General features: G+C 42.0%; 1 protein-coding gene across 1 annotated transcript in view; it reads left to right on the top strand.

Annotated features, from left to right (window-relative positions):
- ARHGAP39 (Rho GTPase activating protein 39) overlaps positions 1-15,535 on the top strand; it is a 51,912-nt gene that overhangs the window by 31,996 nt on the left and 4,381 nt on the right. The window contains exon 7 of the mRNA XM_006830789.1: positions 15,172-15,264. Within this exon, the coding sequence (XP_006830852.1) occupies positions 15,172-15,264 (93 nt within the window). The remainder of the gene's footprint in view (positions 1-15,171; positions 15,265-15,535) is intronic.

Here is a 15,535-nt window from a genome sequence, read left to right as displayed (position 1 = left end):
CCCCCCCCCAAAAAAAAAAAGAAAGAAAACACTAGGACTTACTAGGTTAGTTCGTTTGAATAAGGTTTCAGGTACAAGACCAAGTGTAGTTAGAGAAATCCTGCTTCTCTATACAAGTAACAAACCATTCGAAACTGAGTTTTGTGGGGGGTTTTCTTTAATACAATGTATAACAGCTTTTCGAAACAGACTTAGGAATAATTCTGTCAAAAAATGTGCTAAGACCTCTGACCTAAAAAGCACAAAACTTTGAAGAAAAAAACTAAATACGAACTGAGTATATGGAGAGTTATACATGTTTATTCTTCATTTACTTAGCGTCTGCCTTGAACTCCTGCTAAAATAACAAGAAAAGTCTTCAGAAGACTCAGAATTGTGAAGTGAGTGCTTAAGAAATCGACATGCTGATTCTAAAATTTATAGTAAATACGAAGGACCTAGAAGAGCGAAAACAGTACCTGGTTTCAAGATTTACGGTATTGGCAGGAAGGTAGACAATAATTTGATATAACAGTGGAGTCCAGAAACAGACCTTCACTTGTTCTTGTTAGGTGCCATTATGTCTGTCCCAACTCACAGTGACCCTAAGGCCTAACGGAACAAAACACCGCCCAGGCCTGCACATCCTCACAATCATGGTATTTGAGCCCATTGTTGCTTAGCAAAAAAATTTCATAAGGATGCTGAAAGGATACAATTCTGGTGCACATCTTTACTGATTTTAAACCATTCAGTGTCCCCTCATTCTGTATGTATAGTTCCCCATGAACACAATTAAGTATTCTGGAATACTAATTATTCACAATGTTATCCATAGTTTGTTATGACCCACACAATCTAATTCCTTGCCTTTGCAGAGTCAATAAAGCACAAATAAACATGTTTCTGATAGTCTGTGCTTTGAACCGAGCAGCGTTATCCCTAGTTCCACGTCCTTTTCTGAATCTGCCTTTAATTGCTGGCAGCTCCCTGTATTGCACTGCCGCAACCATTTTTTAATCATCTTCAGCAACATTGGACTGGCATGTGATAATGATAGGGTTTGATGCGTTCCACATTCCATTGGGTAACCTTTCTTTGAATGGGCACAAATAGGCGCTCTTGCAAATTAGCTGTCTTCCAAATCTCTCTGCATCAGCTTATTAATAGTACTGTCAGTTTGTATTCTGTCAATCCCTGGAGCTTTGGTTTTCACCAATGCCTTCAGTGCAGCTTTTGAACATTTTCCTTCAATATCATTGGTTCTTGATCATATGATACCTCTTGAAATGGTTGAACTGTCAACTAATTCTTTTGGAACCATGATTCTGTGTATTCCTTCCATTTTCTTTTGACGCTTCCTGTATCGTTCAATATTTTGCCCCTAGAATTCAATGTTGGAACTAGAGACTTAAATTTTTCTTCAGTTCTTTCCTCTTGAGAAATGCTGAGCATTTTGATTTTCTAACTTTAGGTCTTTGCACATTTCATTGTAATACTTTCCACTGTCTTTTCAAGCTTCCCTTTGAGATTTTCTGTTTAGTTCAGCTCATCTACTTTATTTTTTCCAGTTGCCCTAGCTTCTGTGTGATCAGTAGCAAGTTTCAGAGTCACTGCTGACATCCGTTTGGGTCCTTTCTTTCCTCTTTTTAATGACCTTTTACTTTCTTCATATAGCATGTTTTTTATGTTATCCCGTAACTCCTCTGGTTTTGTCATTAGTGTCTATTATATCGAATCTGTTCCTGATATGGTCTTTAAATTCAGGTGGGCTGTTGTTGTTGTTGTTATGTGCTATGGAGTCGGTTCCGACTCATAGCGACCCTGTACAGGGTTTCCAAGGCTATAAATCTTTACAGGAGCAGAACGCTTCATCTTTCTCCCACGGAACAGCTGGTAGTTTCGAACTGCTGACCTTGCGGTTCACAGCCCGATTCATAACCGCTACGCTACCAGAGCTCCAGGTCATATTTTGGCTCTCATGGATTTGTTTGAATTTTCTTCATTTTCAGCCTGAACTTGCAAATGAGTAAATGTTGATCTATTCCACAGTCTGCCCCTGGCCTTATTTTGCTGACAATACTGAGCTTCTTTATGTCTTCCCACAGATGAAGTGAGTTGGATTCTTGGGTATTTCATCTAGTAAAGTCCACATATATAGTTGCTGTTTATGTTGTCGAACAACAGAATTTGCAATGAGTAAGTTGTTGGCCTTGCAAATTTCTATCACGCAATCTCCAGTATCGTGTCTGTCACCAAGGTCATATTTTCCAACTTTCCATCCTTCCTTTTTGTTTGTGACCTTTGCCTTCCAATCACCATTAATTACCAACTGAAAAAGTTGGTAGAGTTCTTCAATGTCATCATTGTTGACTTTAGTGGTTAATGCGTAAATATGAATACTAGTCATATCAACTGGTCTTCCTTGTAGGCATCAGAATATTGTATCACAGACCACATTATAATTTAACATATAGCCTGACAGTGAATGCAGCATCGTTCCTCTTCAGTTTGTTGTTCTCAGCATAGTAAGCCATATGATTGTCTGATTTTAAATGACCAATACCATTCTATTTCAGCTCTCTCTCTATATGAATAGATGCCTAATGCATAGATCTTTATGCATTCCGTTTCATTTTTGGCAACTTCCAGTTTTCCTAGATTCATACATTCCACATTCCAATTATTAATGGATCTTTGCAGCTGTTTCTTCTCATTTTAACTGGTGCTCCATTAGCAAGTGAAGGTCCCAGAAGCTGTTGTCCGTCCACGTCATGAAAGTCAGCTTTGCTGTGAGGAGGCTGCTCTTTCCCACCTCAGTGGTGTCTCTTCTGGCGCGATCCTCAGTAGTCAGTTTGTTGTACTGTGGTTGTGCTGCTGGCAGCTGTGACACCAGTATGTTGAATAACTGCAAGGTCATCTATGGTGGACAGTTTTCGGTGGAGCTACCAGACTAAGACAGATTGAGACGAAGGAGACGTAGGCCACTTTGGAAAGGTTAGCCACTGGGAATCTTCTCAATAGCAGCCAAACATTGTCAGATATAGTGCTGCAAGGTGAGCTAGGCAGGAACAGACACAGCTCCTTCCTGTGTCTCATTGATTTAGATGCTTAGGGTATGGAGCTTAACCCCCACTCACCTGTGGATTGGACACAGTGAGTTTCTCGTCAAATGCATTATGGAAAGGAGGAACAAAAGAATAACTGTAATGTAGAAAACATGACAAACACTACTCCAGTCTAGTAACCAAGGGGTCAGCATTGACAACAGTAAATCATTTGGATATGATGATGTACCTTTAATATGGTAAATGGTCCCAGGAACCTATCACCCCAGTCTAACCATGAGGAAAAAAAAATCAGATAAACCCCAGTTGTGGGATATTCTGTAAAATACCTAACCATTGCTTCTCAGGGATTGCTGAGGAGCAAAAAGAAAAAAGAATGAGGGAAAATGAACAGAATTTGAGGGATCAAGAAGACACCATCAATCAAACCCATATATATGCCTTATGGGAATCTCAGAAGGAAAAGAAAGAAAGAGACTGAGAAAACAGTAGAAGAAGTAATGTCTGGGGAAACTTTCCAAATCTGATGAAAGGCATGACTAAGAAGCTCAACATACTCCAAGCAGGATAAATCGAGAGCCATAAAATTGTCAAAATCCAACAACAAAGAGAACATTTTGAAAGCAAGAGAAAAACAGCCCATCACGTAGAAAGTATCCTCCACACGGTTAACAACTGATTTTTTCTCAGAAACTGTGGAGCTCAGAGTCAGTAGCGTCACATAGAACATATTTAAAGTCCTGAAAAACAAACAGTCTACCAAGAATTCGAATTCTAGCAAAACTATCTTTCAAGAATGGACAAGTAAACAGTGACACTAGAGAGGCAGTCAGTCCTTAGAGCACTCAAATATTCTAGATTACAAGGACATTTCCCCAAAGGAAAAAGCTCAATAGGCAGGAAGCGTGAAGAAAGAAGGAGGAATGGGAACTGGAAACACAAGACAGAAATAGGCTGAGTAATGTTACATTGTAGGGATTGCAGTCAATGCCATGCAACAAAATGTGTATGAATTGTTGAATGGAAAACTGATTTGCTCTGTAAACCTTCACCCAGTTTACAATAAAAAGTTCTTTTAAAAAAGAGAAATTAAGGTATTTCTAGCTGAGGGAGTTCAGTGTGTTCCTATGAAAATCCCAAAGAGTATTTTCACAGAGATAGAAAAATGTATCCTAAAATTCATAAGGGGCTTCAGGGGACACAAAATAGCCAAAACTATATTTAAAAGAATAATGAAATTTGAGAATTTACGCATCACAATTTTTATACCTTTTTATAAAACGGTAGTAATCAAAACAGTATTGTACTGGCGTAATTATAGATCAGTGGAAGAGAAGAGAATCCAGAAATAAACCACTCACAGCATATATGGTCAGTTGATTTTCAACAAGTTATCAAGACTTTTAAATGGGGAAAGAACAGTCTTTTCAACAAAACTCGATACTCACACACAAAACAATGATAATCTTTTTAGTTGATACAAAGTCAAATCAAAGTGGATCAAAGACCTAACTTTACGACGTCAAAGTATAAAACCCTTGGAAGGAAACACAGAGGAACATCTTCATGGCCTTGGATTTGGCAGTGGTTTCTTAAATATGACACCAAAAGCATAGGCGACGAGAAAAAATAGATAAATTGGATTTAATCAGAATGAAAAACTTCTGTGCATCAAAGGACACTCTCAAGAGAGTGAAAATACAATGCATACAATAGAAAATATATGCAAGTTGTACTAACTTATCTGATAAGGCTTAAATAGCCAGAATATATCAATAACTTATACAACTCAACAGCAAAAAGACAAAACAACCAATTAGAAAATAGATGAAGGTCTTGAACAGATACATGTTAAGAGAAGATGTATAAGTGACAATACACACACGAAAAGATGTTCGAAATTAGTAGTGATTAAAGAAATGCAAATTAAAACCTTAATGAGATACCACTTCATAGCAGTATGGTTTTGTTCAGTTTACCTAAAAAAAGGAGATGACGTGTTGCTAAAGATGTGAAGAAATTGGAACCGTCTTGTATTACAGGTGGTGGTTGTTAAGTGCCATCGAATCGGTACTGACTCATAGTGCCCCTGTGCACAGCAGAACGAAACACTGCCCGATCCTGGGCCAACCTCACAATTGTTGCCACGGTTGAGTCCATTGATGCTGCCACTTGGCCAATCCATCTCACTGGGGGTCTTCCTCTTTTTCTCTGATCCTCCACCTTACCAAACAGGATATCCCTCTCCTGACAATCTGTGCAAAGGCTGAGAGACGGAGTGTTAAATGGTGTAGCTGTTGTGGAGAAAGTTCATGTGCCACATCAGTTCCTCTCCTAGAGATGTATGTGCCAGTGTTCATAGCATTAGGCACAAGAACCAAAATTTGAGAAGCCCAAATGTGGCTGCTTTTCCTCACAGGCCAGTGCTGGAATTGCAACAGGAGGTTGAGAGCTTCTAAAAGCAAGATGTGGTTTAGGTGAGCAAGTAGAGACGGGGGTCTTAAAGCTGCAGAAGGGGGCCAGGATGCTAGAAGAGCTAAGGTCAAGAGTGATAAAAATAAAGCTGAAGCAGAGTCTTCGGAGCTGCTCAGAACAAGGAAGAACTAGAGGTCCCACTACGATTGCAGCAGCTAACCTGGTCTAGTTCAATCCCTGAGTATGAGGTAATCCACCTCTTACCTAATTTCTAATACTACACAATAAATCATCCCCAAAATGATTCAACATGTGAAGAGGCAGGCCAGGTGATCACTAAGGGTGTGTGTGTGTGGTCAGACGGTAGAAGCAGACTCACACATGACCTGACACTGGTGTAAGTACAAGAATTTCAAAAACTGTGGAAGAACAAACTAAAGGATGGGAATTTTTGACAAAGAATTTAAGATACGAAATGCAGTCCAATGGACATTGTAGAATCGAAAAGTATAACGTACCAAATTAAGCACCCATTGTGGTTACTGATAACTGCCTTCAAGTGGTTCCAGTTAATGGTGCCACTCAACGATGCAGAAGATATCAAAAGAAGATGGAAGGACTACAGAGGCACTGTCGATGTTCAGCCGTTTCAGGAGGTAACATATGATCGAGAGCCAATGATACTGATGGAGGAAGTCCTAGTGGCACTGAGGGCATTGGCAAAGAACAAGGCACCAGGAGCTGATGGAACACAAATGAAATCGTTCAACAAACTGATGCAGCACTGGAGGTACTCACTCATCTAGGCCGAGAAATTTGGAAGACAGCTACCTGGCCAACCGATGGGAAGAGAATCCATATTTGTGCCCACTCAAAAGAGAGGTGACCCAAGGGAATGTGGAAATCATCGGACAACATTTAATGTTACATGCAAGTAAAATTTTTGCTAAAGATAAGTCAAAAATGGCTGCAACAGCATATTGACAGGAAGCTGCCCGAAGTTCATGTCAAATTCAGACAAGGATATGATTGCTGATGTCAGATGGATCTTGGCTAAAAGCAGAGAATACCAGAAAGATGTTTACCTGTACTTTAGTGATTATGCAAAAGCTTTCACTTGTGTGGATCACTGTACTCTTAAACACCATACATACTCAAACTGTATGCGGAGCAAATAATCTGAGAAGCCAGATCATATGAAGAAGAATGTGACATCAGGATTGGAGGAAGACTCATTAACAACTTGGCGACAGACAGATGATACAAACTTGCTGGCTGAAAGCAAAGAAGACTTAAAATACTTATTGATGAGGATTAAAGACCACAGCCTTCCATATGGGTTTTGCATCTCAGTGCAAAGAAAACAAAAATCCTTACCACTGGACCAATAAATAACATCAGGATAAATGGAGAAAATATTGAAGTTGTCAAAGACTTCATTTTACTTGGATTCACTGTCAACACTCATGGAAGCAGCAGACAAGAAATCAAACAGTGTATTGCATTAGGTAAATCTGCCGCACAAGAGCTTTTTAATGTGTTGAAGAGCAAAGCTATGCGTGTGAAAGTTAGGCAGTAAATAGGAAGACTGTAGAAGAACTGATGCATTTGAGTTACGGTGTTGAGAGAAGAACCCTAAAGGTACCTTGGACTGCCAGAAGAACAAGCAAATCTGTGTTGAAAGAATACAGTCAGAAGGTGCCTTGGGATCCAAGATGGCCAGACTTTGTCTCTCATACTTTGGACAAATTACCTAGAGGGGCCAGGCCCTGGAGAAGGACATCATGCTTGGTAAAATGGAGGGACACCAAAAAAGTGGGAGCCCCCTAATGAGATGGATTGGCACAGTGGCAGCAACAGTGGGCTCAGGCAGAACGGCGATTGTGAGGATGGCGCAGGACTGCGGTGTTGTCACAGGGTCACTATGGGTCAGAACCGACTTGACAGTACCTAACAACAGTGGGATCCTGGTGTGGCGCTGTGGGTTAATGCACTGGACTGCAAGGTCGGCGGTTCAGCTCATCAGTCACTCCTCAGGAACCCTATAGGGTCACTCTGGGTCGGAATTGACTCTATGGCACTTCACAACAACAACAACAACTTAAGGTTTCCAAGGAGTGGCTGGTGGGTTTTAACCACTGAACTTCTGGTTAGCAGCCCAGTGCTTATCCAACAGCGCCACACCAGGACTCATCCATTAGGTGAGTTTTAATAAAAGCAAACTTAGACATACCAGAAGACAGGATTCGCCTACTTTGAGTAGCAGCTGGGATCTTGAAAGCTCATGAGCGGCCATCTAAGGTACTCTCCATGTGCAGAAACCAGAAGAAGGGTGAAAACTGAAGCTGCTTGGAATGAATTTGTCCAGTGGACTAATGGAACATGCAACCATGAGTTTGCACAACTCTTAACATCAGAATTATATGGTGCCTGGTTACCACCACCAAATGCTTTAAAACGGACCTCATTAGAAGGTTCGAGATCGAGTGGGAGAAACTACGGAACTAAAGTCAATATTAGAAAAAAGACTGGCTTTCTGGTCAGAAAGACGGGAGGGACCCAACACTATGGCGCTCAGCCACCCCTCAGCTCTGGAACTGAATGGACTTTTCCTCAGGGCCCGATTTTGAGCCGAGTATCTCAGAGAGACACCAACACTAGTGAGAGAGTGCTTACCAGGGAGTGGGCAGTCTGTCAGCATCAAAAGGGCACCTTGGACCTGGGGCGGGGCAAGGTTCCGAGGGGTTGGGGAGGATGGAATGGAAACGAGACCCGCAGGGAGGGAACTAATCATTGAGATGAAACAACAGCTGGGTTGTTGGACGTAAAACTGATGATCTGCTCTGTAAACCTTCACTCAATTCACAATTAAAAGTTTGCAAAAAAAGACAAGATAAACTGTTTTAAACGAGAAAAAAGTTAATAAATTATGGGGTCACCTTAAAGAAAATGAGTACATCTTCACATCAAAATAAAAAAGCAGAATATCAGAAAAATTTAGTAGACATTAACATAACAGAAAAGGAGTAGGTGTGGCTGTAGGCTAATGTGCCAGACTGCAAAGCCGTTTGAACTGTGAGGTTGGCAGTTCAAGCTCACCAGCTGCTCCTCGGAAACCCTGTACAGGGTCACTATGGGTCGGAACCGACTCGACAGCACTTAACAACACAACAGAAATGAAGAAAATGCAAAGAAAACCCACAAACAAAATGAACTCAGAGCAGAAAGTGATGGGGACCAAAGAAACCGGCAACATTACCAAAACCACACAGAAAACTGGCGGCATTCAGTTCATACCTGTTGGTAATTATGCTAAATATAAATAGGTTCGATGCATTGAGTTAAGAGACAGAAATTAGCAGAATGGATAAGAAAACAGTATTCTTCAATATGCTATTTATAGTAGACACATCTTACAAACACAGAACTGAATTGAAAATCAAAGGGTGGAAAATACATCAAGCTAATGGCAAATAAAAATGAGTAACTATTTTATTGTTCAAATACACTTTAAAGCAAAAGCCAGCATAAGAAACAAAGAAGGACATTATGTCATGATTAAGTGGTCAGTGAAACAAAAGGACATAAACACAGTAATATCTACACCTATCTTTTCAAAAACCTCATGCATGTGAAAGCTGGACAGTGAATAAAGGAAGACTGTAGAAGAATTGATGCTTTTGAGTTATGGTGTTGGAGGAGACTATTGAAAGTGCCATAGGCTGCCAAAAGTACCAATAGATCCATTTTGGAAGAAGTGCAGCTAACAAGTCCTTGGAGGCCATGATGGCCAAACTTCATCTCTCATATTGCTGACACATTGTCAGGAGGGAGCAGTCACTGGAGAAGGATATCATGTTTGGTAAGGTGGAGGGTCAGAGAAAGAGAGGAAGAACTCCAATGAGATAGATTGGCCAAGTGGCCGCATCGATGGACTCAAGCGTGGCAACAGTAGTGATGTTGGCCCAGGACTGGGCAGTATTTCGTTCTGCTGTGTATACGGTTGCTGTGAATCGGTAGACTTGATGGCACCTAACAACAACAACTTTTGATGAAGAACAGAACTAGAACTAAAGTCAATGAAGACATAGATGAGCTAAACAACAGTGCACGCAACACAATATACATTTTTTTCTAGTACACATGAAACACTCTCCAGAATAGACCGTATGTTAGACCACAAAGGAAACCTCAGTACATTTAAAACATCAGAATACTACAAAACGTCTTCTCAGATGACAGTGCTATAAAATTAGAACCCAACAATAGGAACATCAAGGGGAAAGGATCAAATGCAAATTGAGCAAACACCCTGCTTAAGCAATACTAAATGAAATGTAAAAATGCCTTGAGTCAAACAAGAACGCAAACACGATTTGCCGAAACCTTTGGACAACCACAGAAGCAGTGCTCGGGAGCAATTTAAAGTAGTAAACACCCACATTCCAAAAGAAGAAAGAACCAGATGTAACCAAGAGGAGAAGGAGAAGATCTAAGTAACATCCAGAAGATATGCTCTAGGTGTGATCACAGCAGAGCCAGTGGAAATCAAAGGTCACAACAGAACACTACAAAGAATTATGTTCCCAACAGATCTGAAAGCATAGAAGAAATGGACAAAGGTCTAGAAACACATGAGCCACCTAAACTAACACAGAAGTAGAAAACTTGAGCAGGCCTATAGTGAGATGGGAGTCCTGGTGTGTGCTGTGGGCTAATATGTCAGACTGCAGTCGTTTGAACTGCAAAGTCGGTGGTTCAAGTTCACCAGCTGCTCCTTGGAAACCATATACAGGGTCACTATAGGTCAGAATCGACTCAACGGCACTTCACAACAACATGACGAGATGAGCGTGCAGTAACTCCATATAATAAGCGCTGGACTGCAAACTACAAGGTCCATGGTTTGAACCTGCTAGCCACTCCAAAGAAGTAAGGTGGGGGTTTCTGCTCCCATAAAGATTCAAGCTTTGGAAACCCTACACAAGGTTGTTTGGAGTTGGAATCAAATGATACTTAACAACAATAACAAGAGAAGAAACTGATAAAGTCATTTTTTTAATTCCCAACTAAAAAAGTCCAGGCCCAAACGGCTTTACTGGTGAATTCTACCAAACATTCAGAGAAGAGCTGACACCAGTTCTACTCAGAGTATTCCATAATACAGAAAAAGATGAGAAACTCTCGAATTTATATTATAAAGCAAGCATAACTCTGATACCAAAATCAGACATAAACATCCTAAGAAAGAAAATTATAGACCATATCTCTCATGAACATAGTTGTAAAAATTCTCAAAATCCTAGCCAATAGAGTCTTAACAATATCCCAAAACAATAGATCATGACCGAGTGGGATTCATACCAGCGATGCAGAGATGGTTTGATATTAGAAAATTAATCAACATAATCTACCACATAAATAAAACAAAGAGGGGCGGGGGAATCACATAATCATATCAGTTGATGCAGAAAGGCATTTAACAAAATCCAACCATCAATCTTGATTAAAAAAACACTATCAAAATAGCAGTAGAAGGAAAACTTCTCAACTTAATAAAGAGCATATATACGAAACCAACAGCCAACACCATTCTCAACTATGAGAAACTGAAGTCATTCCCCATGCAAACAGGAACCAGACAAGGATGACGTTTATCACCACTCCTATTCAATATTAATAAAGAGAGCTCTGGACAGGAAATCAGGGAAACAGTACACATGGTACATGACAATAGCCACCCAAAAGAGAAAATACTTGGGAATAAATATAACCAAAGAACAGAAGACTTGTACAAAGACACCTACAAACACTACTACAAGAAACCAAAAAAGATCTGCAGAAATGGAGAAATACACCCTATTCATGAATTGGAAGACTTAACGTTATGAAAATGTCAGTGATACCCAAAGCAATCTCTATAGATAATTCAAGTCCAGTCCAGATCCCAGCATCATTATTTGAAGAAATAGAAAAGCTAATCACTAACTTTATAGGGGAAGGAAAAGGACCCCAGATAAGAAAAGCATTATTTTAAAACGGTAACAAAGTAGGAGGTGTCTCCTCTCCTCCCAATCTCAGAACCTACTCACAGCCTCAGCAGTACAAACAGCCTGGTGCGGGTACAACAAGGACACACAGGTCAATGAAATAGAAGGAAGTCCATCCACCTACAGTCAGTGGGCTTCAACAAATGGTACTTGCAATGTTGGAAATGCACTGCAGAAAAATCGGACAAGACCCATGTTTCACACCGTATACAAAAATGAGCTCAAATGTAAACCCTCCAACTACAAAGCTCATCAAGAAGAAACAGGGACAAGCTTGGGGACTCTGGCACATGACAGAAATATACCATCAGATATAATGAAAACACATAAATGGAAGACAGAATAGATGAGTGGGACCTCTTCAAGATGAGGTGTGGCGCTGTAGGATAAAGCATTGGACCGCAAGGTCACTTTGAACCACAGTGTCAGAAGTTCAGACTTAGCAGCCACTTGTTGAAAGCACTATCCAGATAGGGTCGCTATGAGTCGAAAGTAACTCGACAACTCTTTTTACTGTTTCACCAAAACAGTAAAAAGAACCCACAGAACCAGGAGAAAATGTTTGGTAACGACATACCAGATAAAGGACTACTCTCCAAAATTTACAGAACATTTCAACACCTCAACAAGAAGAGAAAGAATCCTATTTTAAAATGGACAGAGGACATATAAAGATATTTCATCAAAGAAAACATTCAGGTGGCCAACAAACATGAAGAAACGCTCATGATTAGCTGTTGTTGTTAAGTGCCGTCGAGTTGATTCCGACCCATAGCGACCCCTGTATAGGGTTTCCAAGGAGCCACTGGTGAGCTTGAACCACTGAACTTGCAGTTCAAACGACTTTGCAGTCTGACGCATTAGCCTGTAGCGGAGCGTCACACCAGGACTCCATGATTAGCCATTAGAGAGATGCAGATTGAAACAATAATTACATGTCATCTTACTCCAGGATTAATAGCTAAGTTCAAAATTGTGACAACAAATGCTGGTGAGGGTGGGGAGAGACTGCTACCCCTACTTTGCTAGGGGAACTGTAAAATGATGCCACCACTGTAGAAAGTGATAGGCCCTTTCTCAAAACGTTGTAAATAGAAATCCAGTAAGACCCAGCAATTCCTCAAGAAAGAAGAGCTGTGACATGACTAGATCTCTGCACACACGTGGAGACAGCCTCAGTGCCCAGCCACAGAAGAATGGGTCAACAAGTTTGGTACATGCGCACAATGAAGACTAACCTGTATGCTGAGTTTTATTAGTCACAAAAGTACAAATATTGTGTGAGACCACTGTTGTAAAACATTATGAAAAGATTTTCTTGCTAAATGAAACATTCTATGATGGTGTTGGGGGTGGGGGAGAAATTACTCAGGAGCTAGAGGGTAGACGCAAGGAGCTCTGGTAGGGTAGTACTTATGAATCAGACTGCTAACCTCAGGGTCAGCAGTTGGAGACTACCAGCTGTTCTGTGGGAGAAAGACGAGGCTTTTATAGCCTCGGAAACCCTGTACAGGGTCGCTCTGAGTCAGAACCGACTCCACGGCATATAACAACAGCAGAGGGTAAGCACATGTTAACATGGGTGATAAGACAGATAATATACAACAAGAAGCTTGGTAGAGAAAGTAGTTGGAGGCAGGAAGGATTGCAGGAGATACATACTGTTAACTGATGGTACGTGAAGGAGATTACAATCACAATGAAGCAAAATGTTACGATTTGCTGAATGTAGAACTGATGATCTGCTCCGTAAACCTTCACTCAATTCACACTAAAAAGTAAATGAAAAAGAAGACAGGATTCGGGAACTAACAGAAAACAAACGAACTTGAAGCACAAAGAAAAAATGTATTAAGAAGAAATGAATTAAGAAAAGGAACAGAGCCTATGGTCAGGCTAAATATATGACATGTAATTTGAGTCCCAGAAGAGAAAGGGAAAGAATGGGAAAATACTTGAAGAAACAATGGCCAAGAAATTGTCAAAACTGATGAAAGCCACCGATTCAAGAAGTTCAGCAGACACGCAACTACGTAGAGTCAAACCGAAGCAGAAGAGGAAATTTTAAGAGACTTCAGAAAAAAGGAGCAACAGTAGTGCTGACTGCAGGCTGTCCACAGAAACTGGACATCAAGTCACGTGTTATTTTTCAAGTACTGAAAGGAAGGAAAGAAACTGCTCACAGAGTTCTAGCCTCAGAACTCTCTTTCATGAATAAAGGTGCGGGAGTCCACGTGGTGGCGTGTGTCTTGGCAGCCTCAGAGTCAGCATCCGGGTTGTGAGATGGTATTCAAGATGCTCCCACTGAGGGAAACTGGGACAAGTACACCATGATGTCTTCCAACTACCGATGAATCTACAATTGTCGTAAAATAAAGAGTTGGATTTTTTAAAATAAAGATATTTATAGACAAGATAGATACCAAAGATTAAAAGTTAGGCTTGCCTTGTAAGTTCTTCAGATAATTGTCCAATGCCAGAGCAGTGTAACTGTGCCCAGAGAGGGTTTGAGTAGAGTTTTTTGTTTTGTTGCCGGTGAGGGTGAGGCATTTTTCTGGTGAAGATGCTATATTTGGCCCAAGTTACTGTTCATGAGCAAAACTTGAACACAGTCTCAGATAGACAAAGGGCACTGGACCCCAGAGTCACAGCGGAGCACAGACTCACCTGAGAAGACAAGATGGCTCTGTGGGTAGGTCACAGGTCACAGCATTCGTGAGTTCAACCCCAGCCTCACGATTATTAGCCTTGTGACCTTAAGCATGTTTCTCATTGCATGAAAGTTAATTTGGCACAATTCCAGATAGACTGAAACACCCACACAAGATGTGCCCTTTACCTGCGTTTGCCCCATTTGCTTGCTTTCCTTCACACACACACACCCTTCCTATCTCATCTTTGTTCACCTTGTGTCTTTTAAGATCAGGGAATTGTCCAGCATAACCACCTAAACAGCCACTGTCCTGGGCCTGCAGGGCCTGGGAAACCAAGGCAAACCCCTAGACAGGAGGACTCAGGACTAGTGGTACCTTCTTCAGTCAGGCAGCCACCTGGGTTGGGGGAGTTGTGTGGCCTGGTGTGTTTGGGGGACCAGAGGCCGAGCTCTCAGCTGTGTGGGAGAGTAGAAAGGGGAGAGCTAGCTGGGCCCAGCATATATCCTGTGAGCATGCGCAAGATTCGCCCCGCCCCACCTGGGGTTGCCCTAACAATGTGACCACCTCCCCTGCAGTGCCCAGTGTGGCACCAACCTGCCATCCCACCAACATCTTGTAGTCACTGCCCACCTACACGCTGCCCAGTTTTAGGGACTTTGAAACTGGCAGACCCCTGGTGCACAGCCATGTAGGAATCCAAAGGATTGGGGTTCCCTCCGGGCCCTCGGTGAACCCAGTTTCATCTCCCCTGGCCGCACTGCCCTAGAGCCTTCCCTGCACTTCCAGCCCGTTAGCAGCAGGAGGCGCTGCTCTGGTGCAGAGAAGCTAGGCTTCCTTCCCCAGGGGCACCTCTGCCAGCTCCTACACAAGCATCAATCCCAGTGGCCCCAGAAACCGTTATCTGTCAACAAAACCCAGAGCCCATGTGCCATGAGGAACCCAGCAGGGGGCAACATCCTCCCAGCCTCAGGTTCTCTGGTCCTCACCATTGTGTTTGCTCCCCAGTGACACAGCACATAAAAGAGCTCCTGGAGAGAAACCCTAAGAAGAAGTCCAAATTGAGAAAGAAACCCAAGCCTTATGTTGAAGAGCCGGATGGTAGGGGCCTCTCCGCAGCCGCGCAGGCAGCCGCTTCTCCTGTGCCTAGCTCTGCTCTCTCCATCTCGGCCGCCCTGGCCTCGCCTCTAACCACTTCTGGGCTGAGGGGGTTGGGATGGCGAGACACTAACCTCGGGCCTGCAGCCACCTCCAAGTGAGCTAAGGTTCTGGGCTCATTGTGGATGCCAACCCCTGAGGTGGGGGCTGGAAGAGGTGGTGCCAACCTTTGAGTCTTTTCTCTGCTCCAGCCTTTTCCAACTTGCATGCTTGG

This window comes from Chrysochloris asiatica, unplaced genomic scaffold, assembly GCF_000296735.1.
Source record: "Chrysochloris asiatica unplaced genomic scaffold, ChrAsi1.0 scaffold00001, whole genome shotgun sequence".
NCBI lineage: Eukaryota > Metazoa > Chordata > Mammalia > Afrosoricida > Chrysochloridae > Chrysochloris > Chrysochloris asiatica.
Note: the sequence above shows the minus strand (reverse complement) of the source record. Positions and strands in the feature narration are given on the sequence as shown.